Below are 18,914 nucleotides of genomic sequence, written 5' to 3'. Positions count from 1 at the left end.
TCCCGCCTCATCCCTCTAGCATCCCCTTTTGCTGGGGCAAAAAGCCTCCTTAGGACCAAGGTTCCAATTCAAATCTTATTATGAAAAGTATCAATCTTCATTGTAAAAGGATAGGTATTTGAGGGCATACCTTAATCTGTCTAAGTTTAGATATTTCATGAAGACCCACAGTTAGACTGTTGTTTTTCAGTCTTTGTATACTCAATATCTCTAAACACTAACAAATAATTAACTAGACAAAGAATATTTACACAAAGATCAGTTCAACATAATTATATTATAAAATAAAATGTAGCAAAATAAGTTACACTACAGATAAGTAATACAATGCTTGTTGCTCAATATATACTTATAGTTGGCATTCTTCATTTAATTTATATATTTTCATTTTATAAATAAGTGATAATATATCCTTATACTATTATAATGATATTACTATAAGGATATATTATACTACAATATATTATAAATTATACTATATCTTATACTATAGACTAAGGATATGTTGTCCCTATCCATACTACTATTTATTTTACTAAAAATTGAACTAAGGAGGGAAGGGAGTGATTAATGTGGACATTTTATTTTAGAAAAGAAGAACTATCACCATATGTTTTAACTTTCTTGGGACAGGAGGCAGTGTTAAGAGCCAAACTCATTGCATCAACAATGCTTTCAACGTGTTCTATGAGTGAGGCATGTTCCCAGCCCAACCCTATTTACTTCTCACTTGTGTGGCACTAATCTCCTGAATGTGTCTGACAGCCCAGTGGAGGGGCCTATTCAATCTGCCATCACTCTCTAAGCTGGAGAGTTGACCAGTGCTTTCTGGAGATTCAATCTCTTCTGTGTGAAAGGTTAATGTTTATTACAGCTCACTAAACTTTGATTTGGGTATCTCTGTGATGGAATTCATAGAAAGTGTTTTCCTACTGCTCCTTTGAGAAAACTTTCAATTGACTCTGGGATGACATAGAGTAATGACATCACATTATTCTGGGCAGCAGTTGATCTTTATTAGTGGAGCTCTTCAGTTAGCTATGGAAACCAGACAGAGTGCAAATTGACACACGTAGTACTCTTTACAGGTCAGAGCTAGTTCATGGCATTAAGTTAGCCTCAGTTCTCTCCTTAGATTTCAATGATATTCAGTATTTCTATATTTGAAGGGCTTTACACATTACACCAGATATTATGTTTACCTGTCAAAAGAAAACAGTTAATATCCAGCAGAATATATAAATATTATTCAATATACTTCATAATTATATTCTAAGTATTATTCTCCCAATAAGGCATTTATGATTTTTAAGGCTAACCTGTTTCAAACAGTGTCAGTTTAGTGATCATTTAACTTACCTTTTGGTATTTTCTGTTATCTTGGAGGAAGGATTTAAAATTTCTGACATGTATTTTCAATTAAAACAGTCACCTGATTATTTGAAGATCAGCTACAAAAGTAGATATATTGCATCAAATAAGTTTTCCTATGTTGGCAAATCTCAGGAGAGTCTCAGCATTTTTTCACATTGCTAGATAGCTAAGAAGTACCTGTCAAAATTTACAGTTTGCATAAATCCTTGCAACAAAGAAGCTTTCAACAGAAGCTCATTTTGAATAAGAGGCAAATTCTGTAAGTTCATTTCTGATGTCACATGAAGACAATAACTGACAACACTGTCAGCATATCTTCATAAATCTGATAATAAGGACATTTAAGACTCTCTAAACTGAGAAATCTATAATCTCACTGGTTTCAAATCTTCCAAGGTCACATAGAAAATGATCAATCCAAGAGTATTAAAGAAAAACCAATTGTGGATTCTGAAGGTAGAGGGCAAGTGTAACAGTCTTATTTTAGATTTAAGAGATTTTCAGAAAAGTCCAGGGACTATCAGGGCCCAACTGTGTTTTGCTGATAGTGTTACACTAAGCAGAGATGCTGTACTTCTTACCTGAGGTTCCTGGATGATCTCTGTTCTAGAAATTATCTTTGCACTTCAAGGCTTTCAATCCATTGGCTTATACTCAAGCATTTCATGTATGTTATATTGGGCTAGTATACTAGCTAGTTTCATGTATCAACCTGGCACAAGCTGGAGTAATCACCAAGAAAGGAGCCTCCCTTGAGGAAATGCCTCCATGAAATCCAGCTGTAAGGCATTTTCTCTATTAGTGATTGTGGGTAGGAGGCCCAGTTGTTGGTGATGCTGGGGCTGGTAGTCCTGGGTTCTATAAGAAAGCAAGCTGAGCCAGCCAGGGGTATCAAACCAGTAACATCCCTCCATGACCTCTGCATCAGCTCCTGCTTCCTGACCTGCTTGAGCTCCAATCCTGACTTCCTTTAGTGAGGAAGAGCAATGTGGAAGTGTAAGCTGAATAAATCCTTTCCTCCTCAACTTGCTTTTTGGTCATGACATTTTTGCATGAATAGAAACCCTGACTGAGACAGCTAGTTTTATAGTGCCATAGGCATTTTGTTGTTGTTTTCTTTGCAATGTGTGTCGAATTTATTATGCTGAGGTTTAGAATCTTTCAAATATAAAACTATGCCTATGGCTATACTGAGCTAATTTCCTTTTATTTTTTTATTCTTCTCTCATATATTACATCCTGCCCTGACTGCAGATTTCCCTCTCTCCATTCCTCCCTGTCCCTTCTCCACATTCCTTCTCTCCCACATCTACTTCTCAATTTCTCTTCAAAATAACTGTATACCTCCCAGGCATATAAAATGAATAGGACATAATTTAGTTATAAGACTAAGTACAAATCATTATATCAAAGCTGGACCAAGCAACTCAGTAGTAGGAAAAGGGTCCCAATTGCAGGAAAAAGAGTCAGAGACAACCTACTACCAATGATGAGTCCCACAGGAATACAAAGTTACAAAATCATTAGGTACATGCAGAGGCCCTAACCCAGACTCATACAATATCCTTGTTTATTGCTTTAGTCTCTGTGAATCCCTATGAGGCCTGCTTAGTTGATTCTGTAAGCCATGTTTTCCTGATCTCCTCAACTCTCTGGTTCCTACAATCCTTCCCCTTCTTCTACAGGGACTTCCCTCGGTCAACCTAGTGTTTGGCTGTGAGCCTCTGCAAATGTTCCCATACTTCTCAATGGCAACTGGGCAATCACCAATCTATTTGTATAGCAGAATTATCATCAGGACTCTTTCTATGTCTCTCCATCTCTCTATCTCTCTGTCTGTCTCTGTCTGTCTCTGTCTCTGTCTGTCTCTGTCTCTCTGTCTCTGTCTCTGTCTCTCTGTCTCTGTCTCTCTGTCTCTCTCTCTCTCTCACTCTCTCTCACTCTCTCTCTCTCTCTCTCTCTCTCTCACACACACACACACACACACACACAAACACACACACACACATACACACACATCCTGTTTGATTATATACAGGGTCTCTAATGACTGTCCTGCATCTGTTTTCTGGCCAAATGGCCAGTGTCAGGTTTGAGCTCTCCTCTGTGGCATGGGCCTGAATTTGGACCAGTCATTGATTAGCCATTCCCATAAATTCTGCACAACCACTACCCTAGGACAACTTGGCAGGAAAAATTGTATGTCAAAGGTTTTGTGGCTGGGTTAATATCCCAGTTCAACTGTTAGAAGCTGTGTAAAGTTATCTATTCTTAGGTTGAATCTATATTGTTTCCAGTTTCTGGCTATTATCAATAAAGCTGCTATGAATATAGTTGAGCAGTATCCTAGTGATAGGATGAGGCATTCTTAGGGTATATGCCCAGGAGTATTATAGCTGGATCTTGAGGTAGATTAAGTCCAACTTTTCTGAGGAACTGCCTGCTCGTATATCAATACCACATAGTTTTTATTACTATATCTATATAGTGGGGCTTGGAGGTAAAGACGGTGATACCTCTAGACAGATTTTGTTTATTTGTTTTGTTTTTTTTTTTTTTTTTTTTGTTTTTTTTTTTTTTTTTTTTTTTTTTTTTTTTTTGGTTTTTGTTTTTCGAGACAGGGTTTCTCTGTGTAGCCCTGGGAGTCCTGGAACTCACTCTGTAGACCAGGATGGCCTCGAACTCAGAAATATGCCTGCCTCTGCTCCACAAGTGCTGGAATTAAAGACATGCGCCACCACTGCCCGGCGCAGAATTTCTATTGTACAGAATTGTTTTTAGCTATCCTGAGTTTTTAATTTTTTTTCATATAAAGCTGAGTAGTAGTCTTTTAAGATCTGTAAAGAATTATGTTGGAATTGATTTGGATTACTTGAATATGTAGATAAGTTTTGATAAGTTCATTTTTACTATGTTAATCCTATTGATCCATGATCTTTCCATCTTATGATATCTTCTTCAGTTACTTTCTTCAAAGACTTAAAGATATTGTCATATAAATCTTTTACTTGCTTGGTTATAGTTACCCCAGTATATTTTATATTATTTGAGATTGTGAAGGGTGTCACTATCTGTACGTCTTTTTCAGCCAATTTATCATTTGTGTATATGAGTGCTATTGGTTTTTTAAATTTAATCTTTCATCAAGCCAATTCAAGAAAAGGAGTTTATCAGCTGTATGAGTTTCATGGTAGAAATTTAGTGGTCACTTTTGTATACTATATAACCTACAAATACCAATACTTTGAATTCTTCATCTTTAATTTATATCTCCTTAATCTTCTTCAGTCGTTTTATTATTTGAACTAGAACTTCAGTTATTCTTTAAATATATGTGGCAAAAGTGGACAGTCTTACCTTGTTCCTGAGTTTGGAACAATTTGGAGGAATTACTTTGAGTTTCTCTCCATTTAACTTGATGTTGACTATTGGCTTTATGTAAACTGCCCTTGTTAGATTTAAGTATGTCTCTTTTATCACTAATCTCTCTAAAATTTTATCTTGAAGGGTTGTTGGATATATTCATGTCTTTTTCAGCATCTGTTGGGGTAAAGTTTTTTTTTTTCTTTCAGTTTGTTTATAAGGGGGGTTATATAGTTTGATTTTCATATGTTGAACCATTTCTGTATTTCTAGAATGAAACCTACTTGATCATGTCTGATAATCTTTTTGATGTGTTCTTGAATACATTTCGCAATTATTTTATTGACTCTTTTTTTCATCTGTGTTCATGAGGGAAATTTGTAATTCTTTTTCTTTGTTGAGTCTTTGTGTGATTTGGGGATCAGAGTGATTATAGTCTCATACAATGATTTTGTCAATGTTTCTTCTGTTTCTAGTTTTTGGAATAATCTGAGGAATCTTGGCATTAGCTATTCTTTGAAAGAAGTCTGCCCTAAAACTCTCTGGCTTTGGGTATTTTCTAGTTGGGATACTTTTAATGTCTGCTTCTCTTTCTTTAGGAGTTATAGATCTACTTAAATTGTTTATCTGTTCTTGATTTAAATTTAATAAGTCATATCTGTCAAGCATATTATTTATTTCCTTAGATTTTCCAATTTTGGAGATGTACTTTTTAAAGTACATCTCAAAAATTCTTTGAACTTTTTTGATGTCTATGGTTATGTCCCCATTTTTTCTGATTTTGTTAATTTGGATATTCTCTCACTGTGCTTTAGTTTGGATAAGGGTTTGTCCATCTTGTTCATTTTCTCAAAGAACAAACTATTTTTTCATTGATTATTTGTACTGTTCTAGTTTCTATTTTATTGATTTCAGCCACGTTGGATTATTTTCTGCCACCTACTCTTCTTGGGCATGCTTGCCTCTTTTTGTTCTAGAGCTTTTAGGTATGGTTTTAAATTGCTAATAGGAGATCTCTCCTATTATTCTATATAGCTACTTTGTGTTATGAACTTTCCTCTTAGCATTATTTTCATAGTGTCCCATAGTTGGAGTATATTATGCATTCATTTTCACAGAAATCTTTAATTTATTTCTTATTTCTGCTTTGACCCAGCAATCATTCAGCAAAGAGTTGACCAGTTTTGATGAATTTGTGGGCTTTTCTTGTTTCTATTGTTTTGTTTCTGAGTATAGCCAATGTTGCATATTACATGAGGTACTGAGAAGATGTATTCCTTAGTAGTGGAAAAAATATTCTGTAGATTTTTTTTATTTATTTATTTGATTTAAAATGTCTGTTAGCTCCAGTATTTTTGTCTGGATGGTCTGTATATTGATGAGAGTGTGGTACTGACATTTCTTGCTATCAGTGTGTGAGGTTCAATATGTGGTTAAAGATTGAGTTAGCAATGCTTCTTTTACAAATGTTGGTGCACTTGCATTTGAGGCATAGATGTTAAGAATTGAAAGATCATCTTGGTGGAAATTTCCTTTGATAATTATGAAGTATCATCCCCTATCTATTTTGATTAATTTTTCTTTGAAGTCTATTTTGTTAGATATTAGAGTGGCTACACCAGCTTGGTAGGTAGGTTGATTTCTTGGAAAACCATCTTCAACCATTTATTCCAAGGTAAAGTCTATCTTCGATGTTAGGTTTGTTCCTTCTGTGAAGCAGAAGGATCGATCCTGTTTTCAAATCCATTACATTGGTCTGTATCTTTTTATTGAGGAATTTAGTTTATTGATATTGAGACCTATCAATCATCAATGATTTCTAATTCCCATTATTTTGTTGTATTTATTCTTGGTAATAGTCTTTCTCCTCTGTCTTTCTGTCTCTGTTTCTGTCTCTGTCTCTGTCTCTCTCTCTCTGTCTCTCTGTCTCTGTCTCTCTCTCTGTGTGTGTGTGTGTGTGTGTGTGTGTTTATCTCCTTTTGATTTTGCTAGTGTGAAATTACCTGTTTCTTGTGTTTTCATGGCAAGTAAACCTCCTTGGTTTGAAATTTTCCTTCTAGTACCTTATGTAGGGCTGGGTTCTTGGATAGCTATTACATAAATTTGACTGTATCATGAAATATCTACTTTTCTCTATATATAGCAATATTGCTGGATATTGTTGTCTATGCTGGCATCTGTTGTCTCCTTTCTGGCTTTTATTGAGTCATTAGAAAATCAGGTTTAATTGTAATAGGTCTGCTTTTATATGTTACTTGGCATTTTCTCCTTTCAGCTTTTAATATTCTTCTTTGGTATGTTTAGAGTTTTGATCATTATGTGGCTCAGAGAAGTCCTTGTATGGCCTAATCTACTTGGTATTCTAATCAATTTGACATCTAAACTTCTTGAACCTTAACAAGCTTGTCTATCTTTAAGTAAGAAAAAACTCTCCCACTACTTTGTTAAAAATATATTTTGGTCAATTGAACTGGGATTCTTCTCTTTCTATTTCTATTAATTCTAGGTCTGGTCTTTTCACAGTGTCCCAGATTTCCTGGATATTTGGGGTGAGGAATATTTTTAGATGTTACTTTTTTTTTTTTAACTTATATATCAAACCCTGAGATTTCTCTCTTCCATCTCTTTCACTCTGTGGGTTATTCTCGAGTCAAGTTCCTGTTTGCTTATAGTTTTCCATTTTCAGAACTTCCTCAGTTTGTGTTTTCTCCTCGCTTCTATTTTCACTTATGTCTTAAACTTGTTAACTCATTTTCTTAAACTGTTTGTTTAATTTTTCATGGCTCTCTTGGCTTTCTTTAAGGAATTTATTCAGTTCCTCCAATTTTTGTTAATCTTTTTCTTCATTTCTATAAGGGCTTTATCATTTCCTCTTTAGAGAACTCTAATATCTTTATAAAGTTTCTTTTAAGGTTATTTCCTAGTGTTTCAGTTACATTGGAGTATTCAGGGCTTTCTGTACTAGGATAGTTGTGCTTTGCAGGTGACATATTGCCCTGCCTGTTGTTGATTGTGTTTTTATACTGGCATCTAGGCATCTGAGTTTGGGGTAAATTATTATAGTTCCACGTGCACATTTTTGAGTTTGTCATTGTTGAATGAGTGTCTTTTTCCTTGGTTTTTGTTTTCTCTCTGATCTTCTGGCTGGAGTGCACTGTGGTTGGTCAGGGGCTTTCAATAAAAGTTGGGAACTGGAGTGGTAGTATCCAGGGTGAACTCTGTTACAGTCAGAGATTCTGCACTTCTGATGGCTGGCATGGTTCCTGGGCCAGCAGCATGCCACCACAGGAGTTGGGAGCTTGTGGGGTTTTTTGGCAGTGTGGATACTGACAAAGCATGGTAAGGAAATTACCAGCTTAGGATAAAGGGTGTCAGTATTCATGAAATGCATTGGACTACATTCTGTGAGACAGAGCACACCAAGTTCAGGAGAAAATTCTTTAAGCTAAAGAAACTGATTTTTTTTATTATTAAAATTAATAACAAGGGATAAACAGGCTGAGAAAGAAATTAGGGAAACAACACCCTTCACAGTAATCACAAATAATATAAAATACCTTGGTGTAACTCTAACTAAGCAAGTAAAAGATCTGTTTGACAAAAACTTCAAGTGTCTGAAGAAGGAAATTAAAGAAGATCTCAGAAGATGGAAAGATCTCCCATGCTCATGAATTGGCAGGGTTAATATAGTAAAAATGGCCATCTTGCCAAAAGCAATGTACAGATTCAATGCAATCCCTGTCAAAATTCCAACTCAGTTCTTCATAGACTTAGAAAGAGCAATTTACAAATTCATCTGGAATAACAACAACAAAAAAAAATACCACTCTTAGGCATATACCCAGAAGATGCTCCAACATGTAATAAAGACACATGTTCCACCATGTTCTTAGCAGCCTTATTTACAATAGCCAGAAACTGTAAACAACCCAGATGTTCCTCAACAGAGGAATGGATACAAAAAATGTTGTACATCTACACAATGGAGTACTACTCAGCTCTTAAAACATAGAATTTATGAAATTCTTGAGGAAATGGATGGATCTGGAGAATATCATCCTGAAATATGTAAATACAAACTGTAAACTCTGTATAATGTTACTAGTATGTATGATTTCAGGGCTGGCTATCACTTACCATTGGATGAGCAATTATGGATGCTTTCTCTAGGTAACATCATTTCTTCTATCCATAATGTTGTTGTTGTTGTTTTAGTAAAATTTCATTCCTTCAATTTTACCAATGAAGAATAGGAAGCTAGATGGAAGGTGAAAGCCTGCTAGCTCACGGAGGCAGAGAAACCAGACAGCACACCTTTCTCTTCAGCCCAACTCCCCAAAAAGGAATCTCCTCTCTCACATTCTCTGAAAAACAAACAAACAAAACCTCCTTCAAATTGAATATGTCTCCTTTGTATGACCTGTGAGTCTCTCCATTCATTCTCCTAACTTCCTGTTACTCTCTCTGTTTTTAATTTATGTTCACTTCACTAGCTTGGACTGGGACTTGTGTTCTCTCGGGGTCTGTATGACATCTGCCCAGTATAGCTGGGTCCTCTGGTAGTACTATATCCAATTTCCTGAAGAACCGCCAAACCGATTTCCACAGTAGTTGTACAAACTTTCAGTCCCATCCGCAATGGAGGAGTGTTCCTCTTTCTCCACAGTCTCTCCAGCAGAGATCCTGGCAGCTTGTGGTAGGATAGGATGTGTTAACCCTAATGAGAATTCAGTTCCCAATAGGTTTGTAATCTGAGCCAAAAAGACTTAGTAGTGTATTGCCAGAGTGCATGACAAAAGCTAAAACAAGAAATTCTGAATTCTCTACCACTTCAGCAACAATACTAGTGTGAGTATGAAAACAAGTTTTGGAAACACTAGTTTTCTTGTGGGATTTGTTACTATCTTTGAATGTGCCATTAAATTTCAGGACAATTTCATTAGGTCCATCAAAAACATCAATCCTAACATCTAGAACTGATTATTTGGATCTTAGATCTCTACACAGCCCAAGATGTCAAGGTTACAAGTGAATCTTGCTAGGAGCCCGAGTTTCCTGTGTTCTGCTCCAGAGAATCTATTTCTGACCTTTCACATTCACTTTCTAAATGCATGTCTTTGCTACCAAGTGCAGCTCAACAACTGTAGAGTAGGTTATTCACATACATCATTGTGGCAAAAACAAAAGCAACACAGAACTTCCCTTATTCAACTAGATTTAAAAAAAATAAAGAGCATTTCTTTTACATTCAGACTATACATTATATCTTAGGGAATAATGGAAGCAAGTGATCAGAAAAATACATTTTCTCAGAGACTGAAGTGATGCATGCAATGAGATGTGTGTAGTTTATTAAAAAAGATTTTCATGCAAGCATTCTTTCTAATCCAATGATATTTTGGAAGTACAGGAATAACTTTTAGTTGATAATGAACCATTGTAGAAACAAGAGATTATCAACCCCTCTTTTTTAACAACAATTTTCTGTTTTTTATTCCAGAACCCACAGATAAGCCACCAATGTTACTAATTTCAAGTCCTGAAACAATTGAGCTCTTCTACATCAATGGAAGTAAAGTGACAACTCTAATCTCAACCAACAGAAATGAAATCCATACTCTAGATTTTATTTATAATGAAGAAATGATTTGCTGGATTGAATCAAGAGAGTCTTCTAATCAACTCAAATGTGGCCAGATAACAAAATCAGGAAGATTGACAGATCAAAGGATAATTAACAGTCTTCAAGCCTTCCACAGTAAGTATCTCAATTTTCTGCATCACCCCTCAAGAATTTCCTTTACATATTACATTCTTTTCTTATCTCCCTACTTAGCCTAGCTAAAGAGCTGCATGTGTGAATGAGTGGCTTGGGTACATGTTCACATGTGTTCACATACACAGGGTCAGTAGCTCTTCTTCCCTAAGTAGCAAATTACAATATTTACTGTAATATTTTCTCTCATACTTCCTGGAGTGTCACCTGGCATGTAATTGTATCTCCTTGCTAAATTATAGTTCACAATGTGAATGCAAAGATGGAATTTAAATAAAAGATGATATCTAGAAAATTATTTTATTAATTATGACTTACTGACTATAATATTTATTTCAAATACACTTAAAATTATTAGGTTTATACCAATTTGAAGGGAAAAACCTCTGCATTAATTTTAGTTAAAGCAACTTAGTAGATTTTATTATTTTCTAAAATATCAACTATTGATGTTTGATTAATTTTGACTTTTGATGATTTAAAATCATTCTTCTCTCTCTGCATAGTACCAAAAACTAAAATCATAAGTTTATACAAATATGCACATCACATATACTGTCTCTCTTCCCATCTCTTGCATAGGTAGAAAATTTATTTAAATATGCTTAGATAGCCTTGAATGAGAATTTTAACATGTACTTAGTTATTTTCTATTCACAGAAAATGGTGCCCTCATTAATTTGGCAAGCTAAAAATAAATGAAAAAATAGAATTAACATTCTGAAAGAAAAACATTCTAATCTGTAATAAATGTAATTTGCAGATGAAAAATATTTGGTGATTTGGACAGACATCCACACCCAGCCAGGCACAACAAAGTATGGTATTGCATGGTATACATCACACATGGGTCCACACAGGAATTGAATTTGAATCAAAGCACCAACTCATTGCCTCAATTTGATTTCTCCATCTAATACAAATGTATTTATCTCCAGCACTAGCATAAAGAGTGGACAAATAACTAGGAAAATCTGTCACCCTGTAAGATTGCTCCCAAGCCTACTTCAGCTGTCTTTTCTCTATATTTACCATTTCCTAAAAGTATTTATCTTCTTTGGTAATTAGAAAATAAAACATTACTTTTAAACCTAAAAGAAATAAATAAAAGAATTGTACAACATAATAATTGTAAGCATGGCCTTATAACTTATTACATTTTATTTATAAAACAATCAAGATACCTGTACAAATAAAGATTACTTTTACTAAACCACTTGTGAAATGCTTTATGGCATCTTAATTTTGGCCTGAAGGAAATAAATAGACTCTTAATTATTTTATTTAGAGGAAATAATTTTTATGATGTTTGGTTTAAGTCATATAATTATATAGTCACTTTTAATTTGTAAAGTGTGTTTAAGTATGAAGAAATAACTTAATGATAGTGGAGACAGAAATGTGGGCAAGGTTTCCTGGCCTCTTTCATAATTGTAAGCTATGCATTTTAGCAACATGTCATTTCACAGCTGCCATGCAATATGATGTGCTCTCCATTTACCATGACAATTTGTGAGTTAATAGTGAAGTTTGAATATTCTCAGCATGTATAATTACAAAAAGTCTCTGTCACACCATATAAGTTAAAATAATGAACCAAGGGAAGTCTAGTTAAATGCATGCCACCATTAACTATTCCAAAGATTACTTTTGCAATTTTTCACCACCATTGTTTCTAGGGGCTTTTATCTGACCTTATTAGCAAACAAAAAGGACCCTTTCCTTTAAAAACAACTTTTTAAAATATATTTCAAAGGGCTCTTTGAAAAAAATTAACCAAGACAGACCAAAATGTCTTAGTTTGCAGACTCTTATGTCTATCGTGGGTTGTGTTATAGATTTTTAGTCACTATAGGTTTCAGTTTTACATATACAACACTCATCCACAAGCTAGCAGAAGAGATGGACCTTTTCTGATTCATAATAGAATATTTTAACTCAGATCATAAGACTATTATGCAAAACTAAATGGCTAAAAGAGAACTCAGACAGCTAAACTTTATATTTCTGTGCTAGTTTGAAATTGATCTTGTTTAGTTTAGTGCTGGAAAAATGAATGTCTCCCAAATGTAGATATGAAGATTTAATGAACATACTAAATAGTTATCAATGCAATAGGAAGCTATTATTGCCTTTGTATAGCTAGAAAATTGAGACTCTGGGAAGCTGGGTAACATTATATAGAAAGTGTGGTCTGCTGACTTTTATTTGGATCAGATTTTACAGCTTTTCCAAATACTTCCTTGGGTCTCCATTTTATTTTTCCATTCTAACAAATCAAAATGGTTGGTCCCATACTACTAGTATCAGTAAGCTGGGATTTTTAAAGGTTGTGAATGAGGTGGAACTGGTGAGTTATGAAGACTTGTATTATACAGAAAGTCCTACAAATACTTCTTGTGTAGCTTCCCTAAGAGCTCTTGTGTAGCCTCTTAACACTTAGAATACCCTTACAGCAATATTGCAGAATAATGAGAGTGGACAATAACATGTGTGAGAAATCATATTGATTAAGGAATACTGGGGAACATGATAGAGCACACTTTTACTTAATTTTTTTTCATATTTATGATACAATTGATTTCATATTTGACATGTATTCTGTAAAAAATAGATTTGGGAGATAATTTTTGAACTAATTGACTTGCAAATAACTTGCTTTTCAATAAAGTATCTTAACAAAATCCATGTTGCAGTTAATTATTCTTTTTTGAACATTTTTGGAGAATACTCTGGTAGAAACACAGATACTGTATTTAAATAAGCTGATGATCCTACCAAGGCACAGAATTCAGAGGTAAATGAAGTAGATAGTTTTTTATTTGTTTTATTATTAAAATTATATTGCAAAACATACTTTCACTTTGCTATTTTATGTGATCCTCAAGTATTCTGAACACTCTGATGATGGCTTTGCATATCGTGGCATGAACTTGACTTTTTCATTTTTTTGTAAATGCATTTATTTATTTACATCAACCTCTCCCATTCCTCTCTCCCAGATACTCTACCCCTCCCCTTCTCCTCTGAGAAGGTAGGCACCCCTGCATCATCCACGAGCCCTGATGCATCAATTCCTTTCCAGAATAGGGGCATTCTCTCTCTTTGAGGTCAGATAAGAAGGCAGCCCTGTTGGGGCATAGATATCACAGTCAGGCTACAGATTTGGGGAAAGCCTCTACTCCAGTTGTTGGGAGCCAAGGTGCAGACTGAGCTGCATGTCTGCTATATATGTGCCAAGGGTCTCCTTCAAGCTCGTGTGTGTTCTTGGGTTGATGGCTTGGTCTTGGAAAGCTCCCAGAGGTCCAGGTTAGTTGCTTTGTTGGTCCTCCTGAAGAGTTCCAGTCCCCTCCACAGCCTTTAGTCCTTCCCCCAACTCTTCCTTAAGAGTTCCCAAACTCCATTCAATGTTTAGGTGTGGGTATCTGCAGGTTTTAGTCAGCTTCTTAGTAGATCCTCTCAGAGGTCCATTATGCTAGGTTCCTGTCTGCAAGCATAACAACTTATCATTAAAAATTTTCAATTGGTGTTTGACCATGGGGTGGGTTTCAAGTTGGGCCAATTATTGGTTGTTCATTCCTTCAGTCTCTGCTCCATCTTTGTCCTTGCAATTTTATAAGACAGGTCAAATTGGGTCAAAAGTTTGGTGATTGTTTGGCATCCTTATCCCTCCAGTGGGGGTCCTACCTGGCTAGAGAAGATGGCCTTTTCAGGTGCCATCTCTCCACTGTTAGGCATCTTGGTTAAGGTCACTCAAAATGACTCTTGGGAGCCTCCCCAATGTCACGTCTCTGGTGCATCCTAAAGATTACTCCTTCCCCCCACCATCAACAACTACAGATTTCCACACATTCTCCTGATCCTCTGGGCATTAATCCTGTCTTTCCACAAACATGAGCCCTCCCCTCTCTGGTACACTTCCTTCCCTTTGCCTCCTATGACTATTTTGTTAAAGCTTCTCAGTATGATTCAAGAATCCTCCCTTGGGAACTTCTTCATTGTTTAACTTCTTTGGGTCTATGGGTCTGTGTATCATGAGTATTCTGTACTTTTTGGCCACTTATCAGTGAGTACATTCCATGCACCTAGGTTACCTCACTTAGAATATTTTCTAGTTCCATTAATTTGCCCACAAAATTCATGATGCCCCCCATGTTTTTAATAGCTGAATAATATTCCATTATGTAAATGAACCACATTTTCTATATCCCTGCTTCAGTTGAGTAATAGATTGATTTCTTGCAGTTTCTGACTATTACAAATAAGGCTGCTATAAATATAGTGGAGCAAGTATCCTTGTGGTGGTGTGGTGAAGAATCTTTTGGATATATGCCTAGTTGCTATATAGCTGGGTCTTCAGGTAAAACTATTTCCAATTTTCTGAAGAACTATCAGATTGATTTTCAGAGTGGTTGTCATTTAACTTTTTGATCATAGCCATTCTGATTTTGTAAGGTGGAACCTCAGAGTCTTTTTGATTTACATTTCTCTGATGACTAAGAATGATAAGCAGCATTTTTTTTTTTTAGTTGCTTTTTGGTCATTTGAGATTCCTCTATTGAAGATTCTTTGTTTAGCTTTGTACCCAATTTTTAATATTGAGTTATTTGGTTTGTTGAAGTCTAACTTCTTGAGTTCTTTATATATTTGTGATATTATCCCTGTGTCGAATATAGGATTGGTGAAGACCTTTTCCCAATCTGTAGGTTGCCATTTTGTCCTATTGACACCATCCTTTGCCTTACAGAAGCTTTTAGTTTTGTCATTTTATCAATTCTTGATCTCAGAGGCTGAACCATTGGTGTTCTGGTCAGAAAACTGCCTCCTGTACCAATATGTTTATGGCTATTTCCCACCTTCTCTTCTGTGAGATTTAGTGTATCTGGTTTTATGTTGAAGTCCTTTATCCACTTGGACTTGAGTTTTGTGCATGGTAATTAATATGGATCTGTTTTCTTTCTTCTACATGCAGACATCAGTTAGATCAGCCCCATTTGCTGAAGATGCTTTCATTTTTACATTGTATGGTTGTGACTTCTTTGTCAAATTCAAGAGTCCATAAGTGTGTGGGTTTATTTTTGGGTCTTCAGTTTTATTCCATTGATCAACCTGTCTGTTTCTTAACCAATTCCATGGAATTTTTATCACTATTGCTCTGTAGTACTGCTTGAGGTCAGGAAAAGTGATTCCTCCAGAATTTTTTGTTTGTTTGTTTGTTTTGTTTGGAATTGCTTTAACTATCCTGCTGGGTTTTTTAGGGGGGGTTTCTTTTGGGGGGTGGATTTTCATATGAAGTTAAGAATCGCTGTAAACATTTTTGTTGGAATGTTGATGAGGATTTCATTGAATCTGCCTATTGCTTTTGGTAAGCAATCTACCATGCTAATTCTACTGATCCATGGGCATTGGAGACCTTTCCATCTTCTGAGAATGTCTTCAATTTTTTTCTTCAAAGATTTGAACTTATTGTCATACAGATATTTCACTTAGTTAGAGTTACATCAAGATACTTTATATTATTTATGACTATTATGAAGGGTGTTGTTTTCTTAATTTCTTTCTCTGCCCATTTCTCATTTGTAAAAAGGAGTGCTGCTGATTACTATGAGTTAGTTCTATATCCAACAACTCCTTACGAGCCACTCTTTTGATCAGCTCCAGCCTACCACTGCTTCCTGACGTTTAGTTTCGGAGTTAGTTCCACACTGCTTTCATCTCTTCTCTAAGCCTTTGTTTTTTTTTTTTTTTTTTAGCAAAACTTAATTCTCTTTTTTCATGTGCAGATCTGTCTATATGTAGCAAATTAAATCTTGGATGGATTATTCTTTAGTTGATTTTTAGTTGTTAGTTTAACAGTTGGTTTTTGTTCTTTATCTTAATTTCTTTCCTGTAACTCTGATCCATGATCTCTAGAAAGTTTGCAAAATACACTATTTTGTTTGTTTGCAATCACAAATTATTGATATAGTTTATAACAGTCAGTTGTACTGGGAGATGAGGCTAACATATTAAAATATACTAAAAATATTTCACCCTTAAACTTTATGTCAAACACATACACACACACACACACACACACACACACACACACACACATATGAACACATATGTGTTTGTGTAAACCTATTGAGGTAAGATGTCATAATTTCCCAGTTGTTCACTTTATAGACAGGCTTCTTATCCTCCTTCAAACTCCTGAGTAGTTGAAACTAAAGGTATGTATCTCCAAGCCATATTATATTGCTTCAATTTTCTTTCCTATTGTTATTAGTGAATAGAGACTTTGTTGTCCATTTAATTCTTTAAATTTCGAAGAATTAACAAGGATTTCCTTTTATTTAAAACAAAGTAACATAATAGTTTCTCATTTTTCTTACAGAAAAACTAAGCTTTACCTTCTGGCTTCTCTACTGGCACCCTCTCTCCTCTGCTTCTGTCTCCCACACAAATCCTGTTGTAGGGAAGTAGAATTTGCACTTCTTGTGATGCAGTTTAATCTCTCATTTTATCCAGATTCTTTCTGAATGTATTCCAGTTTAGCAGCCCACACTAAACCTGGATTCATGCTTTTACTCCCTCACCAGAGAAGAAATGCATTTAGGAATAAGTACAGGAAACAACATTCTTGTTCAAAGTCTTAAAAGGTTCTTCAAATTCCAGTGAAAGAGAATAGAAGACATGCTGCGGGTGACAAACCTTGAATCATATGTTCATATGATTTTTCAAAAACAATATTTTCTTTTTGGTAGTTCATGTTTTCCCTAAGGGAGTTCCCAGAAGATGAGTTATGTTTGGCTATTAGCTGTTCAGAATTCATAATATTTTATTAGAATATCATCTGAAGTAATTTTTGCACAAGTAGTTAAAGTAAGTGCTTTTATATGACCAGCGAGCATCTTGTGCAGGAATATTACTGCTCTCTTCCCACAGATTCTATTGGCAAACTTCTGTTTTGTGAGGAAATGCATGATATATTAAGCTTTGTGTACGTTTTTAAAACCTCTTATTTCCTACATAGCACATTTACATGAAATCATAAAAAGTGGATTTTTTTTCTGATACATGAATTACCATTTAAATGTACGCAAAGCTAATTATCACACTTACTTCCTGCAGGGGTTTGGAGTGTCAGGATTGAAAATAGACCATTACTGAGATTTTTTTTGTTGTTGTTTCTACAACATGGCTAAAGATGCTGGTCTAAGAACACATTTTTATAGTCCTTTTAGGATACTTCTCTTGATAATATGTTGGATTTGGCTTTGAAGTAACTTATCCTGAGATACAGTCAGTACAGAGCCATCAAAGGCCTTCCTAAGTCCCTGGACAGAGGAGAAAGCAAACCAATGCAAAGTAAAATTTCCTCACACACTACTTGTTTTTATAAATGTGTCTTTGTTATTGGTCCATCTTTGTGATTGTCAGGCTATGAAGACTGTGACTATCATGCTGTTGTTTGGCAGCAAGCATTAAATTATTAGAGCAGAAGTGAAGGATATGCCAAATTTCAATGTTTGTAGCCAGTTTTTCTCAGCATCTGTTAAAATATATTTTGAACACACAAGATACAAACATACTCTCATCCAAAATTGTGCTTGATGTTATATAAGTCTACTAAATCCCAATTACTAAGTTTTCTAACTAGATTCATGTGTCTGTTGTTCTATCCATGAGCTTTATAATAAGCGTTGTTCAAAACACTAGCTTCCATATGTATATTTTGTTATGTACTTTGACCATACAAAATACTTTAAAAAATACTTAAAAACAAAACAACAAAAACAAAACAAAACACACAAAGAAACAAAACAAAATCAACTTATTTCTAAACATGAGACCTGTCTTGGAGTGGTTTATATACAAAGCGTTTTTCCATTGGAAAAAACTGATTTTTCCTTTCCCAGTGACAGTTCAGTTGTTAACATTTACCCACATGACTAGGGCTTGATTCTTTGAAAATATAACAAAATAAAATATAAGATAAAACAAAATCTATCAAGTAGAAGTTGGATAAGAAAAAACAAGAGTAGAGAAAGATCTCAAGAGAAATTACAAGGGTTAGAGCCCCATTCATTTATACACTCAATAATCTGATAAAAATAATAAACTGGAAATTAAAATATAAATGCATATAAATTAAAATATGTATGGCTCTTTGAAAGTCCTATGCACTATGCATAAGTCTCTTTGAGTTCATATCAGCTTTGATCATGTTGATGTATATGGCCTTGTTTTACTGGTATTGTATCCCCTCCACTTTTTTTTTTCTGCTTCCTCTTCCTTATAGTTCACTCAGTTCTGAGAGGAGGGATTGGATGGAGGCATCTGTTTAGGACTGATAGTTCCAAGGTCTCTAGTTCTCTGTGTAATGGCTGTCTATGGGTCGACTGATAGTTCCAAG

General features: G+C 35.0%; 1 protein-coding gene across 7 annotated transcripts in view; it reads left to right on the top strand.

Moving 5' to 3' along the window:
* The window catches only part of Lrp1b (LDL receptor related protein 1B), a 1,939,581-nt gene that overhangs the window by 875,201 nt on the left and 1,045,466 nt on the right, over nt 1-18,914 (top strand). For all 7 annotated transcript variants that reach the window (XM_031370139.1, XM_031370141.1, XM_031370138.1 and 4 more), the window contains one exon: nt 10,238-10,495. In XM_031370139.1, coding sequence (XP_031225999.1) covers nt 10,238-10,495 — 258 coding nt within the window. The remainder of the gene's footprint in view (nt 1-10,237; nt 10,496-18,914) is intronic.

The sequence above is a fragment of the Mastomys coucha genome, unplaced genomic scaffold (assembly GCF_008632895.1).
Source record: "Mastomys coucha isolate ucsf_1 unplaced genomic scaffold, UCSF_Mcou_1 pScaffold15, whole genome shotgun sequence".
Classification (NCBI taxonomy): Eukaryota; Metazoa; Chordata; class Mammalia; order Rodentia; family Muridae; genus Mastomys; species Mastomys coucha.
The sequence above is the reverse complement of the archived record's forward strand: the minus strand, read 5'-3'. Positions and strand labels throughout refer to the sequence as shown.